The sequence below is a fragment of the Anarhichas minor genome, unplaced genomic scaffold, assembly GCF_050575085.1.
Source record: "Anarhichas minor isolate MPS153535 unplaced genomic scaffold, ASM5057508v1 ptg000017l, whole genome shotgun sequence".
In the NCBI taxonomy this organism is placed as follows: Eukaryota; Metazoa; Chordata; class Actinopteri; order Perciformes; family Anarhichadidae; genus Anarhichas; species Anarhichas minor.
In genome coordinates this window covers 7,579,800-7,599,771 of record NW_027466463.1, presented here as the reverse complement: position 1 = coordinate 7,599,771, position 19,972 = coordinate 7,579,800, and the positions used below count along the sequence as shown (strand labels likewise).

At 41.7% G+C, this 19,972-nt stretch overlaps 1 protein-coding gene across 1 annotated transcript in view; it reads right to left on the bottom strand.

Annotated features, from left to right (window-relative positions):
• slc39a11 (solute carrier family 39, member 11) overlaps positions 1–19,972 on the bottom strand; it is a 103,141-nt gene that overhangs the window by 74,692 nt on the left and 8,477 nt on the right. The window contains exon 4 of the mRNA XM_076093196.1: positions 6,500–6,658. Within this exon, the coding sequence (XP_075949311.1) occupies positions 6,500–6,658 (159 nt within the window). The remainder of the gene's footprint in view (positions 1–6,499; positions 6,659–19,972) is intronic.

Sequence of the window (19,972 nt, the reverse complement as noted above, 5' to 3'; positions counted from 1 at the left end):
GCCCGTAGAACATGATGCCTAAAGAACATGATGCCTGTAGAACATGATGCCTGTAGAACATGATGCCTAAAGAACATGATGCCTGTAGAACATGACGCCTGTAGAACATGACGCCTAAAGAACATGACGCCTAAAGAACATGATGCCTAAAGAAAATGATGCCTAAAGAACATGATGCCTGTAGAACATGACGCCTGTAGAACATGACGCCTAAAGAACATGATGCCTGTAGAACATGATGTCTGTAGAACATGATGCCTAAAGAACATGATGCCCGTAGAACATGATGCCCGTAGAACATGATGCAAATCAATGTTGACTAACAGAAGACGATCAGTAATTTTACACCCAAAAAATACAGATTTGTGTTCATACCCTGTAGTTGCTTCCTTAGGCCTCTTCCCGACCCTTGAATAAAATAGCAAGCTGATGGAGTAAAGGACTTTGAGTATAAAAAAGCTTCTCAAAACAAGCTTGGCGTTATTGTATAGTTGTCCTGTCCCAGTTACAGAGACGTTCCGCCTGGGTAACCATCACTAACCCTCCCCAGCCGGTCACTCCAGTGAGACAGCCATTCCTCCAGACCCGGTAAACAGTAAAGATGTCATGTGTTTGCTGTGCTCTGGTCATTGTTACTGCTGCCCATTTGGCGAAGTGCCTCCTGTACACTGCGGACAGGAAACCCAGACCCGGTGATATACTGTATAAAGATGCAATGCTCCCACACCAGGCTGCAAACACTGCCTTTTCGCAGTGTTCCCCCCCCCCCCCCCCCCCCGATCACTATTTGTTGTTATGGTGATGGCTAGTAGGGGGGTACTCGGAAGATAAGAAGTTGAGAAAATAGCACTGTATTTCATTCAAGTGAGAGCCGACGAATCAGAGACCGTGCGAAAACAAGCAAACACTCTGAGGAGCGAGAAGTGAGAGTTTGAAAAGATAAAAGAGAAATTGGAACATTCCCTATGACTTCACTTCTCTGCCTGTCTTTCGTGACTTTCTCTAACATCCCGATCTTTTCCTCTATCTGGATAGAGTTCTTGCTTCCTGAAACCACTTAAACCTGTGACAGCTTGACACCTACTGTACTTCCGGGGTGCTTTGCCCAGACCACCACCATCTTCACACTCTGCCTTCATTTTTTATCTCACCTACACATCTGTAAAGTTTGGTGGCTGCATCTTGCACGGTTGCCACTATTTTTGGTTGGGTAGGTCTGGTTGCCTCTAACTTCCCAACACCGCTCAGACAAGAATCTTATTTTCCTACTTGGAGAAGCCGGTCTGAACCTTCCTCTCCACTAGGTGGGCCTTTGAAGTGTGCCACTGCTATTGGCTGTGATGAGACTGGTTGAGAATATAATGAGTAATCGAAACACGGCCCCACGATATTTAGCGAGTATAAGTGGTGCGCTTTGGTTTGCTCGCGGTGCCGAGGCCCACTTAACCTGGTGCACTGTGCTGGTCGCTATGATTGTCATGCTAAATTACTGTCATTCTACACTATGAATAGAACATTTATAGCTGTGGGAAATGTTTTCTGTTAATCCATGAGAGCAGATATGCTGAGGACAAATTGTTTGGTGCATTGTACCAACTCCATCTCATCTATCCAATACTAAAAACCAATTGCTCAACAATTACTGAGCCAGGTGTGACGATGCATGGCTTCCAACACTCCAGCTCATATTTTGTTATTGCGGGGAGAAAAACTCTTCCCCCACCGCTGGCGTTTAGAAATAAGAACGTAATCTGCATTACATGGTCCTAAAACGGAAAAATGAATTTACTGTATTTAAGACATGTTAATTTAACGCCCTGTAGATTTTCCTCAGTATGAGGGGTAGAAAGTCCTGAGATGTGTGGGAAGAAACAGCGAAATAGGAGTGGTGATAAACTTATTGGAACCATTACACAGTGCCATGGTTACCTGGTTTTCATCACCAAGCCGGGAAGCTTTCTCAGCTCCCCCCTGTGCTCTCTGCCAACCGCTCTCTCCCTCTCTTGTCCTCTCCTGTGTCCGTTACCTTATCGCTCCCATCCTTCTCTCCCTGTCAAGCCCAGCTCTCTCTCTCTCTGTCCACCTTGCCCTTCCTCAGTGGTTCTTCTCATTCAGTCCCACTGTTTGTTGAGGAGCCAGTAAAAGTGGCACTAGCAGCTGTCCAAACACCGATGGCCCCCCTGCTGTGTGTGGAAGAACCCCCCCCTATGTTCCCAGTTGATTCTGCGGTGGCTTTTGTCACAGGCTCACAGCCCCACGTTGTCCACTACTGTCACCATGGCGCCAAAGAATGAAAGGGCAGAAGAGGAAGAAGAAGAAGGAGGAAGACTAGAGGTGGAATATGTGGGAACAACTACAAGATAAGGGAATAAAGCAGAGGTGAAAGTGGATGAGTAGTTGGAAAGTCAAAAGAACGAAATGACACTGAAATGATGAAGGATGAACGACAAGAATGATATGATGCAGCAAGTAGTGCTACAGGCGTAAAGGAGTAATATTCAGTAAGCTGAAGACCATCACACCTGCTGCAGAACTGCAGGGACCATGAACATCTTGTGTGTACATGTACAACACTGCTGGGAGTCGAGGGTGCTATTCTTGACATGTTATTTTGCCGTGTCGTCGTCATTGCTATCCGTACAACCAGTGGGTTTATGGTTACATTTCTTACTAGAGCATGAAGTTCTTCATAGATCTAGCCCCTTCATTTTTCTGTCAAAGTGCACCAGATTGACGCATTTTTAAATATTACAACGTGTACTTACAGAGGAGCATGGAGCATGGACCTGGGTCAGAGGTCCACCCATCACAGTCTCACAAAATCCTGTGGGAAGCACTGGTAAAGTGCATCATGATATTTGGGATCCAAGGGCAAAGAGATATATGCTGACAATATACAGTACGTCTCACTTTATGGAGTAGAAAAGGCAGCCTTACTTAGTGGTTTAGGTTTAGGTAAAATGATGCCTGCTCAACAACAGGCGATGTTCATCAGGCTGAAAAGAGCGATTTACGATAACTTTGGTATCTCTAACTTGTTACAACAAAAACACCGGCTACAGCCCTGTCTGACAGTGAACAAGAACACCGAAGTGTATAACACATTGCTACAGTACATCAGACACTGGCTTCAACATCGTTATTTCAGGACCGTTGGGTTTTGAGTCTGCAGTGTGATTAATATTCTGTTTTGGTCAATTATGCCTTTTTTTGTCTTGGCATATACAATGACTTGTAAGTGTTAATTCAGTTTCATTCATCAGACTTAATTGAACCCGGTACTGCACACTAACTGCTGGCCTGCTGTAAATCCTTCTGACCAGCATGTGCCCTTAGTGAAGGCTTTGAGCCTTGACAAATGAAACCCATTTGACACAATTGGCTGGAAAGCCTGAGTGCTTCAAGAAAGGCCATCAGTACTGGAACAGATCTATTGTCAGGGCCTCCCCTCTGCCTCAGACGACCAGAGTGCTGCTACTGAACAACTGCTAGGGTGGTTTCATGCCACAGAGGTCAGCCGGCCAAGTAGCCCCCTTTTGAGTAGAGTGGAGAGGCGGGAGATGACTGGATTATATCTGGATGACTACCTGTCAGACCAATCAGACTTGCAGTGGAGCTGTGCCTCTTTTCTGTAGGTCGACAGTTTTCATCACAATTTATTTTTTAGTGGCAAACGTGTCTTCATTGTGTCATTGCTCACCAGTTGAGACAAAAGCGCAACAAAGGGGGTGGCAGGTCCAAGTTCGACTATTTCATTATAACTGACCATTACAAGCAAATTCCTGGTGAGGCAGAATGAAAAGCTCACACAGCTACAACCACTTCAAGTCCCAAACATCACTGAATATTTAACATAACACATGCACACTTTATACTCTAAGCTACTGTCTGAATGTGAATCTCTTCGTCATAAACAAACATGTTTTAGTATTTACATCAGAAATGAATTTTTATTTGAACCCCACCTTCCAAAATAATGAAATGAAAGTATCACTTGAGCCCAAATAAAAGCTGTGTAAATGTGAAAGGGCAGAAATGAAAAGAGAACAGGACGGTGGGAAAATACAAATCCGCTATGTCGCGTCATGAAAATAAAGTAAAAGTTTTAAAGTGTCTCCAAAACAATAAAAAATGTACTGACAAAAATCTAGTCAAAGTCTTGGCCAATTAGGGATTTAGTTCATTTAGATTTGTAATATTTGTGGCAATATGTGTGTCCATCTGTTGACAGCAAGAAAAGGCTAATATTACGGAGAAAAACCTGGATGCCGTTTGTATTTCCTGAGAGTTCATATGTATGTGTGTGTGTGTGTTTACATGAATGTGTGTCATCTTGTATGAGTGTGCATGGCGGCGATGTGTCAGCTGCCCCTTCATATGTAATTTGTGTCACGGATGCTGTCCTGGTGCGGCTGCAGGAGCTTAAGGCAACAGCTGTTCTCTGCTGGTCCGACTGTAGCGGCTGCATGGCTTCCCTCTCTCTCTCTCTGTCTGTCTCTCTCTGTCTCTGTCTGTCTGTCTGCTTGTCTGTCTCTCTCTGTCTGTCTGCCTGTCTGTCTCTCTCTCTCTGTCTGTCTGTCTGTCTGTGTCTCTCTCTGTCTGTCTCTGTCTCTCTCTGTCTGTCTGCCTGTCTGTCTCTCTCTCTCTCTCTCTGTCTGTCTGCCTGTCTGTCTGTCTGTCTCTCTCTGTCTCTGTCTGTCTGTCTCTCTGTCTCTCTCTGTCTGTCTCTGTATGTCTCTGTCTCTCTCTGTCTGTCTCTGTCTCTCTCTCTCTCTCTCTCTGTCTCTCTCTGTCTTGTCTCCAGCCCTTCCTGTTCTGTTAAACTCGGGTCAGACAACAGCTCAGAGATGTTTGCGTTTCACCACCAGGCATCGTTGAAGTGTGCAACGCTATGATGTTGACTTTCTATTTTCGAAAGAGAGTTCAAAAGAGAATTATTAAATCTGCAGGGTTCGGCCTTTTAGTTATTCAGGGTTAGTACATCTAACAATGAAGCGAGAGATCTCTGTCCATGTGTGTGTGTGTGTGTGTGTGTGTGTGTGTCCTTCGCATATCTCGGTTCATCTGATCTTCTTCACACTCGGCAGGTGTAGTGCTGGGGGACCTGAGGGAGAGCAGTGTCGAATCTGGTGAAACAAGCAACAGAGCTCTGTGCAGCAGTGGGGGCGGGGCTTCAGGAAGTGGGTGAAATGCCCGGTGTGTGTGTGTGGGGGGGGTGATCCAGTGTTACGCTGGAGTCTTACACAGACAAACCAATGCAATCAACTAGGCTTTTCACGCTTTGCACACACATCACATATAAATCCAATATCATTAACAACAAGGCCAACTGCTAATGTACCAACTATACACAACAGAATCCACACAGGCACACGCGTGTGGCTGTACAACTTTCCACCATATGCACGGTAAGTTTATCACAACTGACCTTTTGCTTAGTCCCACCCTCGAACGCAGAACAGCCTATCACAGCGCAGCATCGGCCAGCTTTAACCAGGGTTGGAAAAAGATTGGGCTCTGCTCCATAGACTGTCATGCAATCGTTCCAGATATACGTTTGTAAAACGTTACGTTTCTACCTAAAAACATATGGAGCTAACATTTGCAGAGCGCGTTAGCACTTCACTAACTACGGGTTCGCGCTTCTATGCTACGCCAGCTACTAAAGGTCTACTGAATGTGTAAAAATGCTGCTTTAGCTTTTCAATGATTGTAACAGTGAAAAAAAAAAAACCCTGCTTTACAGGAAATAATTTTTTCCCTCAAGGTAGAGTTGGTAATCTTCAAAAACATTTTGATATTTTTATTGAAATTCTCATTACATCCTCTCAGCAATCAATGAATCAATGAAAAGACCTATCTGTGGCATTAGCGGGACTGTAATAAGCCCGTCCAATCATCGTATTTGACCTGGATGTAATGAGTGAACAGGCTACCTTCGACAAGAGGGTTCATCGTTTTTCTTTTCATCGTGATACGCCTACGTTCATAATGAGAATCTTTTTGGTAGCTCTGACAGCTTGACAGTGTAGCAGCGCGGGGGTGGGGATTAATGAAGGGTCAATCATGCCACACAGAGACCAGTGAAGGGTAATTTGAACAAAGCACAATCTTGTTCAGAATCACCTCAGACAACATCCTTTCTACACACTTCTCAGAGAATCGGTGCCTTGGTTCATTTTCTGCTGTACTGAAAATTTAAGCTGTACTTATACCACACACTAAATAAAAGCATACACCACTTTTTTTTACCTATGTTACTGACGTTATATACCTTCAGGGACTTCTCACAGATTACTTCTTACAGTTTATCTATAAATCTGTTGCCTGTTTTTGCCGTTCAATAGAATGTCCCTGAAGATAACGTAGCTGTCTGTCTTGATGTTCTTCTAGTTCCCTGGATGATAACACATTAACATGAGTAGTACTATGTCTCCATCTGTTGCATTCATAACACTGTCTTCAGTACATAATATACTTTGTGTGAGAGAGTTCCTACCAGCAGGGGCATGGCCAGGTCAGCGAAGTAGACAAAGGCCGCCCCGAGTGTGAATCCCACGGCCACGGGCAAGAAAGCGAATGAGCCGTACTTCCCAGAATCCTCCGCCATGTCGATCGCCGGGGCCAGCAATGACCAATAGGAAGCAGCCAGCATTACCTGAGAGACGCGAGGAGAAGGAGAAGAGAGTAAATAAAAAAAATGTTCATGGTAAACAAGTCACTTGTCTTTGTTTCTCATCCATTGTTTAAGAAACACTGGTATGCTTCCTTCTTAAGTTACATGTATAAGTAATGTAAGAGAGTTGCATACTTTTCTCTCAGGTATAAACCGGTCGGTTGGACGAGTCTCGTACAGATAGTCTTAAGTATTATGATGCTGAAATCAACTAAATAACGTAAATTAACTTAATGATTTATTTTTTCATTCAATTATCATTATCATGGCAATTAACAGATTTTTACATTTCTTTTTTGTATATTTTAATTTAATCTTAATTTTCTAATGTTATTGGCATATTTTGGGATGCTCCTTACAAAATTCAGTAGGCTAGGTTAAATCATTTAGTAGGCTATTATATTCTCTTGTCCATGTGTGTCACGACCACCTCCCATCTGAAAGCACCAGTGTGTCGGATTTAGAGGCAACTGAATAGCCCTTCTATTGCATTTGATACAATTCTACCAACAGGGGGGCGCTTCTGTTACAATAGAATCTACGTTTCTGTTGTCTTTAATAAGATGAAACTTGGTACACAGCTCCTCCATAAACATGTTCACGACATATTGAAGCATGGCACCAATAGCTCCACCTTGTGACTATTAATAACGCAGCCATATCTCTTCAGGGCGTTATTTAATTACCCCCGATTGTGGGTGGTATCTTCAGACGTGCATCAACACTTCTTGCTGGAACCCTTTCCAGAAGCTGTGCTGGCGAGCGGCAGTAGCAGATGCAGCAATAACACACATTTTCTTCAGGAAATGAAGAACACTAATATACTACTTAACACTGACAGCTTGTTTTGTGTGTGAGCTGTCCGAGTCAGAATAGAGAAGGCAGGGTCCTGTATGTCTGAACACACTAGTTTTGTCTTTTCAAGCTGTAAACACCGTTTATCACAAATACATGCCAATCATACAGCTCCTCACATATGACCCGGTATCAGCAGTGGAAATGCAAAACACGAGTGTGCGTTCAGCCCTGCCAATCAAAAGTAATGGAGGCATATTGTTCGTCTGCAGTCGGCTCCAGCACTCAGAAGAAATGTACAGCTAGCATCAATTCTAGTCAGCTTTGTCACTCAGAGAGAGGATAACAAGGCCAAAGTTTGATTGCAACTCACTCGGTTTGGATCTGCGAGCTAAAAAACTTGGGAATTATGGAAAACCCAAGAGTTGTATTCCAGTCTTATTCATGTTGATGCCATGATTGCAGAGGACAGAACGATCCCATCTTGTTTTCCATCTTCAGTATGACCTGTCTTGACGCTCCCAAACAGGTCCAATCAGCGGTGATGTCGTTCCACTTTCATGTTAATGATCAGCGGCTGTATGCCTCTGACAACCAGTCAAGTTGCAGTTTACGTCGATGTCTGTTCAAAATGTCATCACTTTCACACCATTTCATTACATTAGAAACGTATTTGAAAGTCCTAATCAGCATACGTATCACTCAGTTATTGCCAAAAACATGTCACAGTGACCTTTGACCACCAGATTCTAATCAGGTCATCCTTGAGTTCAAGCGGACGGTTTGGGCCAAATTTGATCAAATTTAATTGAGGCATTCCTGAGATGTGGCGTTCACAAGAATGGGCCGGACGAGAGGTCACAGTGACCAAGACCTTTAAACACCAAAATCTAAATCAGTTCATCCTTGTGTACAGGTGGACGTTTGTGCCAAATCTGAAGAAATTCCATCCAGGATATTGGATTTAAGAGAATGGACACCGAAGGCAACCCGAAAACATAATGCCGCAGCTGTTGCCGGCTCGGAGGCATAAAAACAATCTGCACCTACTTTTACAGTACAATTCATGTGAACGGGTAACGAGCAAAGAAGAGGGAACATAGTTATACAGGTAGAAGCAGAAAGCTGGATTTAAATGACGCAGTGGGTGGAATAGTGGAATAAAAACTGAATTTCTTTGTATGTATTTGGCATCTTCATCTCTCCACTGGCAACAGAAGTGGGGCAAAGATATCGAACAGAAGCCAAGAAGATACTAAACTCAAAACTAAAGTTAGCTAACAATTAAAATAAATACAATTATTCTACAAACAAATTGAAATAAGAGGATTGCAGAAAATAATTGAAATAACGTTGAGTGTGTTATGGGTAACTGTATGTTGCAAAGATTGGCAGAGGAGCCGGCGCACACATCTCGTCGACACGTTAGCAGACTCAAAAGAGCTGATTGGCTGAATGAAAAAGGTTGAGAAATGAGTATGTTCTGGCTTGAACTTATCTTTTCGACACACATGCATGTTCGTTTGTACAGAGCCTGGAGCATGTTTCAATCTCTGCACTGAGAAAGCTTTACTAGAGAGGGAGGACTTTCTTGGGTTTGGTCTGAATTCAAGCACTGGTTTGAGAGGCCCTCTGAGTAGAAGCAGCCGCCCGGTTAATAATTGAGTTACATTACATTACAGTCATTTAGCAAACGCTTTTATCCAAAGCGACTTACAATTCAGATTCTATCACATTCATACACTGTAGGCATACGGCTACGGGAGCAATTTTGGGGTTAAGTGTCTTGCTCAAGGACACATCGACATGCGACTAGCGGAGCCAGAGCCGGGGATCGAACCGCCGATCCTCTGATTGAAGGACGGCCCTGCTCTCCACTTAGCCACATTCGCCTCACTTATTATGACTCACTTCCACCGCGTGGGACTCAACGACTCTCGACTCAACTCACTTTTGGTACCTGGTCCTATTTCCATTCCCACTGCGGATAGTAGCCCCTCAGTGGAGGCAGGATTGTCCGCTGATCGCAGTAGCATGAAACAGCCGTGACATCATCTTCAACGTGACACCAGTAGAGCGTCTACACTTTGCTTATTTTGCAATGTAGAGTTGCGGGCTTCCATTTTTTCTTTTTTAAAATCTAGGTAATCTAAATCTATGCCTTTGTATTGACTTGCAGACTTGTTAGAGACTTTGCTCATATATACACCGAGCCACATAAAGCCATAACCACGGGAACAGAACACTCTTGAGGGGATTATTTTTATCTTCAACACCGGCTTCGTGTTCCCTTTCCACGGTATGCCGATCAAGGGTGCAACGCTGCGATCCGGAGAACACGATGTACTTCAGTGCAAATTGACTCACGGTGGGGAGCTGTCTACATGTTAATTAGCAACAATCCAGATCGCACATAAAGTGAGCCGCTTGGCACACTGCTGTTACGGCTGCCAAGCCTTATGGGTGCACCAAATGTAAATGCAGGAACATAACTTTATATGTGTGCTCTGTATGAGAATATATGTGCTCGGTCTCTTAACGGATTGATTCATTTTACATCAATTCTGACATTTAGACGTCTCCGCATTGTCGTACTTTCAGAGAAAAACATGATTGTAATTTCCATGACATTTACACCCAATCTTTTGAGATGGTTTCATGGACAACAGCTATTGCAATTTATATAAAAATAAGATAAAAATATTGGTGTTCACTTTTAAGTAATTACACTTATTTGCCTTCTTGCCGAGAGTTCAATGCCACGCTGTCTGCTTAGGTTAATGACTGGAAACGGGTACACAACCTGGCTCTTTCTGAAGATTGGAAAAAATCTGCCTCCCAGCACCTTTAAAGCTCATTAATTCAAACGGTGTCTTAGTTTGTTTAGGCTGTAAAAATGAACATTTGTGGTTTTATGACCTCTGCTTGTAGCTTCATATTTACTGGACAGACAGGAGAGAGGTATCACTCTTTAAATCTAACTCTCAGCCAGAAAGAGAGTAATAAAAAAAAAAAGAAACTATTTCTTCTACAGCCTAAAGCGAGGCAAATCAAACCAGAGTTGCAAGATGTGCGATAATTGTCGTATTTGTATGATAATGTTGCCCTCTGTACGATCATTTCACCATTTTGTGACCCTTACAACTAGCAGTAGTGCTGTCTTAGTTTAATTCCTTTCCGGGTGAATCCCCGCGTCTGTGTTCACGCATCTCTTCTCACGCAAACTTGACTCGCGAGCATGGCTGCTCCACGCTCATTTAAAGAGAGTCTGCACGAGAGATAAGCCCAGTTATTGAGGTGAATAGCTTAGCATTACTGTTTCCATGCAGAATATGAGGCGGCTTCTAGTCGTGCTGTTTTATAGTTTGATTTTGCAATAGGAGGCTATTAGGAAAATTGAGACACATACACTGTTCCATGCATCATGCTACGTCAGCTTGCTTTAGGAATTAAAACACAAAAATAAATGATGTGGGTTGATTTTTAGGGTGTCAAAAATGTAACTTCAATTTTCCTCAAAACACATTTTAAGTTTTTGGTACAATATTTGAACAACTCTGATGCAGATTTTTATTGTCATTTCCTAACGTTACTTCGCTACATTAGTTTTGCTGTTGTGTAACTGGTGTATGCTCACAAAATACAGTTTTTCATTGTAAAATCAGCTCAGAAGCCTCTCAATGTAACTAAAAGACCAAACAAAGAGGAAATAAATAGTTTTTCTTGTCATGCATTGGGTTTTTTTTTGCCCCAAGGACAAAAGGAATGGAATAACAATATGGTTGAAATAGAAAACAGTCCGGTGTTTCATCACACAAATACGGGCGATTCTGTAATAAACACTGTAGGGTTCAAAACGGCAGTAATCAATTTAACATGCTGTCAGCTCCAAATGGTAGCGAGGGAAAACAGCTCGAAATATTTAACTTCAACACCCAGAAATGTTATAACAACATGACTTCACTTAACCCCGCACAGAACACTCACATCAATTATGCTGATCGGTGTTACAAAAGGGCAAAGAGAGAGAAAAAATCTCATTTGTCTGACAGGCTGGCCACTGTATAGTCAGGCCAGCCTTCTGTGAACACAGCCCTCCGGCTGATCAGGTATGGACGGGTACAGATGCTGATACCTGAGGAGTCCAAGGTGAATGAATGAATCGTATTTAATACCCCTGAATAGTGCAACATTCTATTGGTTTCAGTTTCTCTACTTTTCCTGTGAATGTATTACCAATATTAGTTCTTCCTCTTTTTACCTTCCACCATGAGTAAATGACTTCTATTCTTTTTTTTGTGGTTTCTCTCTAATTTCTATTTCAAACAGCCGAAACCCTCGGTCCATTTCACAATCTCCCGTCTCACTCAAGTCTCAGTTCAAGATTCTCGAAGGCTTTTAAAACACCGGTCTCACACCGATGCTAGCATCCAATTACTGCTTTGTTACCGCACTGAGAGCTAAATACAAAGCCTTTTGCAGCAAAGTTTAGATGGAGATATGAGAAATATCTCTGTGTACATATGAACATGTGAACAGAACATTGTATGCATTAGCAAGAGTATTTAGGGAAGGCTCGTGCAAAAACTACAATCGGAAATGAGCGTTGTTTTCTTCCTATTTTTACTTTATTTCAATATCGGACGTTGTTTCAGACAAGAATTGTCAGAGTGAACTGCGTCTGTTAAGCTCTAGTTAGCTTTGGAAAATGAGTGGGCGGGCACTTGCATGGGTAACTCAAGCCATAAATAATATCTGAGACAGCACACACAGCAAAACACGGGATCCTCCTCAGGTCTACAAAACACACAATGGGAATGAGGAAAAAGTCATGGAGGAAAGATCTCTAACTATTTCTTTTCTGTAGGCACACTAGCAGCGTGACTGTTGGTGGTGCGATTGGTCCAGACTGAAATATTTAAAGCAGGGCCATATACTCTCTATTGTTCATGAATAAATAACTCAAATAGATTTTCCAAAACCACCAAACGTTGCACACAGCTGAAAGTGCAATACACATTGTTAATGAACATACGTGTAATCACAGAAATAGTATAAGAACTACTGTAATAAAACGCACACTCCATACATCCTGACCTTAACACAGCCAGTCTTTAGCAGGCTTTGTGTTTCATTGGGTTGATAGTTGAAAGAGTGGTAGCCGATACATTTCCAATAACTAATTCTGCAAAAGTAAGTTTGAAATACTTTTTTGTTGTTCGTTTTTTTTATCAATATATTCCTCCTTGCAACAAGCAGAATGAATAATTGTTCCTTTTTAATTATGCTCGTCGAAGATAAACAGGAAGACAGACAAAGTTGTAGCCTAATCAAACTGCTCTCGAAAGAATCTCAAAATGCTTTCTTCATTAGGGACTCTTGTCATGGGTGCTCTGATCTTACAACACTCGAGGGTATTCATCTAGAGGCATGTCGCAGTGTAATCAATCCTGCAATCAGTGATTGCCTGTCTGAGTTCGGAGGTTCCATGAGATCAATTAACGTCAATATAAGAAGCCAGCGGTGAATAATTGAATCGCTTCATAAGTGTTCTGTACATGTGATGCACATGGTCACTGTTCTAAGAAGGCTACTGCAGACTATATAACTCTTGAAAACCTGCGTATAGTAACCTGCCATTAAAAATTATCTAAGACGGTAACGAGGTATTTTCGCTGCGTAATATTCGCCTTCTGCGTGAAAGTACTCGTCAAAAAAAACAACAGTCCGAAAAAATATATTGACATGTGAATTGATCGCACTGTATAGCCTACAAGCTTGCTAGCATCTTTTGAAATGTATAAATTAATTCATTATTTTTAAACGTAAAGGTGGCCCTGTATGTGTAGATTATATAGAGCAGGAAAAAGCATAATCAATGCCACCAAAAGCTGCAAGTTATTGGAGATATGGAAGCTCTGGTCTATATGTGTTTAGCATGTACTGAATTTTTATCTTGGACCAACAGCCTCATATAAAGTCAATTAAATCCCTTACTTACAGGAAGCGCACAAACTGAAAAATGAGCTTGAGAATGGTGCTATGAGTTCTGTCCCTTTGCTGTGTGAAGCCAAAATAAATAGCTATAGTCTTTCCTAAAGGAGATTCATTGCCTTTTTGAATGCCTGAATTCTTCCATTTTCTACAATAACTGCAGTATTTCTTCGCCAGCTGTGGTTTAGTGGCTCTATCGTCTGATCAAAGCCTCGCGGAAAATTGAGAAATGAGATGGATGAAGATCGTTTTTGATTAATTGCGAAGATAAAGACGGGCATAAAACAACTTGATTAGTGCCCTGCATGACAAATGAGCGTTAACTGGCCCCCATGAAGTACTTGGCTGGTGAGGCTTCACAGGAGCAAGACAGACTATATTGTGCATGTATTCCTCTCAATATCTATACCGGTTCTCTGTCCATACCTCTCTAGCTTTCAAGATAGAGATTAGACTAAATTGAGCCTCGGGTGGGTTCTGCCTGGATTTTCCTCTCAACGTGGGCCAATTTCTGAGCTTCTTTTTTATTTAATGGCCTGTATCCCCCGCGGTCGATGCAAAATCCCTCAGTGACAAGAAGATGCCTCCATTAATTTTCCCTCTCCGATCAATTCATCTCCCTTGCTGACATCTCTTCCATTCCATCCATCATGCCGCCGTCTGTCTCGGAGCTAATAAGGTTCAAAGCTGTCCACTCTCTCCCACTTTATCTCTCTCTTCCAAGCTTAACATATCTCATTCCTTGGTTCCTGCGTTCAACTGTCGACGTCTTTCACTTCATCTTTCTCTTCCTGCAACTCAATCATCGTCTCATTTAAGTGCTGTCCTTCAACGGTCCTCGATTTCTTGTTTCTCTGTAGGTCTCCTTCCGTCGTCATGTAATAGTTCCACAGTGCTGGTTATGATAAGGGTTGCGAACTGTCGGTACATTTCCTAGAAAATGTCCACAAAGTTTCTGGAAAGCTAAGCTTGGAGAATATTGGAAATTTTGGAAAACTTGCACAAATTAAATAGAAAAATTTTACCTTTGATTAGTGAACTCATTTAGGAGGAAAATATACATAACTAATACAGCAATTCAAGGTCTTATGTCTTCTACAATATTTCAGTGAACCAGCAGGTAGTAACCCTAAAGCAAAGTAATTAGCTGTTACCAAAAATGAGTAATCTATTTCTATTAATTATCTATTTAAAACATTAATTTCGTAAATTAGTTGTTTACTTTAAACCCTAAGTTTGCACACAGCCCACATTGTCGGCCTACATTTTCAAATTATCTTTCCCAATTAGATTGACAACATAGCACATTTCACATTGTATGTATTTGACCAATTCATGGATTTATTTGGCAAATGAATGGATTTTGTCTGCTTATACTATGGTTAAATGTTAGTTTCTATATGCACATTACATGGTAAATACCGCTTGAGAAAATAAACCCTATATTTCCATTTCATTCGTTATTTCCTGTTAATTCCCATAAAAAGTTCCCACCTTGAATATTCCCGTTTTAAGTGCTTAACGGTCAAATTGCATTTGTCTTAATTTACTAAAGGACCGTAAGAACATGCAGTGATGGGAGGTAATGGAAGAAAAGTGGCACCACAGACATTTGGGGGCCATCAGGGGGCGACTCCTCTGGTTGCAAAAAGAAGTCAGATTGCATAGAAGTCTATGAGAAAATGACCCTACTTCTCTCTTGATTTATTACCTCAGTAAACACTGTAAACATGAGTTTATGGTCTCAATCTCTAGTTTCAAGTCTTCTTCAATACAACATGATGTTCATTTAGTAAATGATGGTCCATTTAGAGTCAAACAGACCATAAAGCAGGGTATGCTTTAGGGCAGGGCTACCTTGGGATTGACAGGTCGCTGCCGCTACGAGAGCCGTATAAGACGTCTCTACATCATTCCTCCACCGTCAAAATATGGTCACTTCCGTTCATAGGTTGCAAAATGCTAAAATGGCGACGGCCGTAATCCAAGATGGCGACGGACATAACGCCGAACTCAAGGCTTCAAAAAGGCACTCCACAAAACAATGGGTGACATCACGTTGACTACGTTCACTTCTTATACAGAGTCTATGGTACTAAGCAATGAGCAGCCAATAAGACATCCAGTATTCTAACAAACAGTGGTTTCTAGCAAACACAGTAGCATGGCTAGACAGAATGGTAGCAGCCGATGTCAATTAAACCCTGGGAGACTTACAATATTTGGAATCTAATTCTGCTCAAAAATAATTGAATTTAATCATTGAGGTACAGATCAAAAGGTCCATGTTCCAATTGAGAGTCGGGGGGAAAACAGGAAGCAATGTTCACTCCGCATATTGGTATTGTAATTCTACAGCGCTATGAAGAAGATTTATAAAAGCCTACAATACAATCACTGAAGAAAACTGCAATTGTTCTGGTATAAATGGCATATTGATACAGGATAAACATACATAATGAGAGGAGCTATCATGCCAACCACAGATGTTAGCTTTGTTCTAGCTCAAGTTAATGTGCAAGTCACACAGTACAAAACTGCTCAAGTAAAAGTGAATTAACGGTGTCATCAAGGCTTCCAAGACCATCCTGTGTCAGTATTATGTAAATGCTGCAGCACCAAAAGTATCAGAAGTGCAGTTACAGAAGAACACTTAAGTACAGAAACGAGGTAATTATACGCCATTTCTTGCCCCCAGTGAGAAAACATTGATGCTAGTGCATGTTTTTTGTTTCCATAGTTAGAATTCCCAATGGGCATACAAACGGTCTTTCCCTGGAAAGGTCACCAAAAAAAAGTAGTTGTAGGTAAATTGCATTTATATTCTAAGCATTCGACTGAGAACTTTCCCTGATTGAGGATTCAGTTTAGTTGTAAGGGAACGCAATGTTGGAGAAGACGGGGTTGGTGCACAACAGTGGAAAAGCTTTTAATTCAATTGAGGATTAAAAAGTCCCATTGTGCAAGCAAGAGATGCTACAAACTATTCCAAAGACCCTCGAGGCACATTGTCTAATTTAGAAGTTCTAGTCGTGTTAACAAATAAAACTGAAGGAAATGAGAGTGCAGAGAAAAACATTACAAAGGAAATATAAACTTGTGTCTTGTGCTACTTTTCTTATCTTTAAGAATAACTATGTAGAAATAGTCAATATTCTCACTGAGTCTTGTTTGCTAATGTAGGTCATATAGAGGCTTCAGTATTTAATTGAGACCGTTTCATAACCAGTTACAAATTCCTTGCAGTAACTTTAACTTAGCGCGTTATCATGCTAACATTTGCTAACTAGCACCAAACACAGAATGATGGGAATGTCCTTCCATGCAGGTATTTGATCACAAACCAAACTATTGTATGGTATTGTATGATGGTGCTAGATCGTTACAATTCATCCTGAGGGGACCATGAATGCCGGTACTCAATTTTATGGCAAACCATCCAATAGTTGCTGGTGAGTATACAAGGTAAAGTTAAACAAGGCGTGTTTATCTCTGATTATTAACTTGATTCATAATGTTTCACAATTGAAAAGCAAATGTCTGAGCAGAGACACTGTTGGCTTTCTTTTTCCTTATGCAAACAGTGGATCCTGCAAGAAATGTCCATGATTCAGTTAGTTTGATTTGCACAGAGCCAAGTGAAGAATTACACGTCTTGCTCATGCACGCAGGAGTAATACGAATATTTTATGCAGAAATGTTGAAATCCCAGTTTGATTTCATTGTTATTGCAGGAATACTGCACTGTTTGTCTGTGAAAATTGCAAGATTACTTCTATTTTCATCAACCAGATGAGACCAAAATTCAGCAGAGAAATACACTAATATCACACAGAAAAATTAATCATCCATCTTCATATCACTGCACGCACTGCTAGTACTTTCTCTTGACTACTTCCCCCCCAAGAAATACAGGAAAAAAACAATCGTAGTAAATGTAATGAGCAAGTAATGTGACTGGCTAAGAGGATAATAAGCATCTCTATCCCCACGATTTACCCTCCACTCTAGCCAACCCTTCATGTCGAGGGCGCTACAACCTGTATGGAAACAACTGATTTGCTCTCAACGACCCTGTTCACATGGTCTTTGCGACGGTGTCATTAAAAAAGTCCCCGGTTTCTGTTTCCTGCAATTCTTCACCCTCACGACTCAATTTAGCCACAGCTTCTACACTTCTATGTCCCCGCAGCCACTCAAACGTGACTGGGGAATTCGATCATTTCAATGCAGTGAGAGACACTCGTGATGGAGAGGTGGACGGTTGCCTTGGAAAAAAATAAAAATGTCTAGACCCCGTACCTAGAGAGGACGAGCAGCACCTTGATGAATAAATCAGCTCATGTTAGACTCAATTCGTTCCAATTCTTCTTGAGGAAGCTCAGGGGCTGATCACATCGAGGCTGCAGGCTGCTTTTCAAACCAGAAATAACTCAATGGCAAACAAATAAAAGAAAGTCCCTATTCCTTATCACATTCCCAATGCACTCAAATATTTATATTCTGAGTGCATCCATGTCTTTAGAACAGACGGAAAGGAAACACATGCCGCTCTCACCTCTCACAAAGTATTCCTGACAGGTACTGTCTACCCCTCAGGATGCTCATTCACCTCACACACACACACACACACACACACACACACACACACACACACACACACACACACACACACACACACACACACACACACACACACACACACACACACACACACACACACACACACACACACACACACACACACACACACACATCTGGCTAGCGGCATGGCAATATAACTAATGCCCGTATGCCTGGACCTCTGTTACAGCTTCTTCACGCTTGTTTTCAACCTCCGCGCACGGAATGTTGAAAATCACAGAAGGTGTGGGCTGAGTTCTGTGAAATACAACACTCTAGGAAAACCCCGAATGGTATGATTGCATAAAATGCTGTTTATTGGCCTCTGCTCCGCACTGGCTTGCAAGCATTTGTGCATTGCACATCATTTGTTTCGTTCTAAGCACATGATTTGCATTCATCAAAATCTCAACATCATCTACAGTATATCGGTGGGCAGTCGACCAGGTGGAGCCAGAGAAGAACGTCTTTTTTCGTGGCTTCCATATTCAGATTCCTCATCCATTTGTCAACACATCAATGGTCCTGGCTAAAGTTAATGGGTCTCTTGGGTTATTTTTCAACATGGACCCTATTTTCCATGTTTTTGTGTCGTGAAGTGACTAATGGTGACATGAAATAGGTCCAGTATTGATTACTTTGTACACGCGTGAGTCCCTGGATCACATATCCCACTAAAATCCATCATCGGGCTTCAAGTAATGCATTTGCATCCGGCAAGCCAGTGACCTGACCAATCAGCGTACTGTGAGGAGCTACTGGCCATTAAGGGCGTGGCCAGTAGACAAGTGTGTGCAAGATGACGCGGCGGTTGACTGTCTAAACAATGGCGGCTCCTAAAGAGGCTAGCGTAGAAGCTGCAGTATCATCAGTTATATCAGAACTGGAGAGTATTTCTTCATTAAGAGAGCGTCACTGAAGGTGTTTTCAACTCTTCAATGCATTGTAATCTTTGGGGCGATTCCCCACCGTCAATGTATGTCCACTAAAAGTGGTTGTCTTTGCCGCAGATTATAAGTGTCTGACAACATTGAGATGAGAGAGAAATAAAACCTTTTTCTTTACCTTTCACCTAATCCGTTCTGTCTGTTTGCCTGCTGTTGCTCCAGAAGTCGCATCCACATTCTGGAAATCAGCTAAATATTCAGCCATGACGTTTATTCCTGCTTTGCTGCCAACACAACAAACTCTGACATTCCGCAATTGTTTTCTGGCAGAAAGTCACATGACACAACAAAAGAACTGCCCGGATCAAGCAAGAGATAATGAAAAACATATGATTACTCTGTCGGCATAATGTGGTTAGACACTTATAATAACAATCTGAGCCTGTCAGTGGCAAAAGCAAGCACTTTTAGTGGCCGTACACTGACGGTGAGGAGTTGCAGCGAGTTTAGGGTTTAAAGGTCCCCCTTCACTGTATTGTGTCTCAACTGTGAAAGTAATTGCTTTGTTCCTGGCTGAAAAAGCTTTTATTTTGACATGAAAGATGTTAGAGTAATATGTGTTTGAAACAACAACAAGTCCATAATGCATTTTGAGGATTAAAGTATAACCGATTAAAATGGTAAAATCAACACTTGAAATGAAATGAATAGAGTGAATGCTGTTTTTAATGGTTATAGGGTGAATACAAAAGCAGAGACTTTCGGCAGAAGTCTTATTTAAGCCATAAAGCTACGACAGTAATCACGCATGCGTTACCACCAGTGGTGTTAAGTATCTAAGTACATTTACTCAAGCAATGTACTTACAACTTTGAGGGACTTGTACTTTACTTGAGTATTTCCATTTTATATTACTTTATACTTGTACCACTACGAGTTAGTAGTTACTTTGAGATTATGATTATTATAGATAAAGCTTAACCTTTACCAGCTCCAA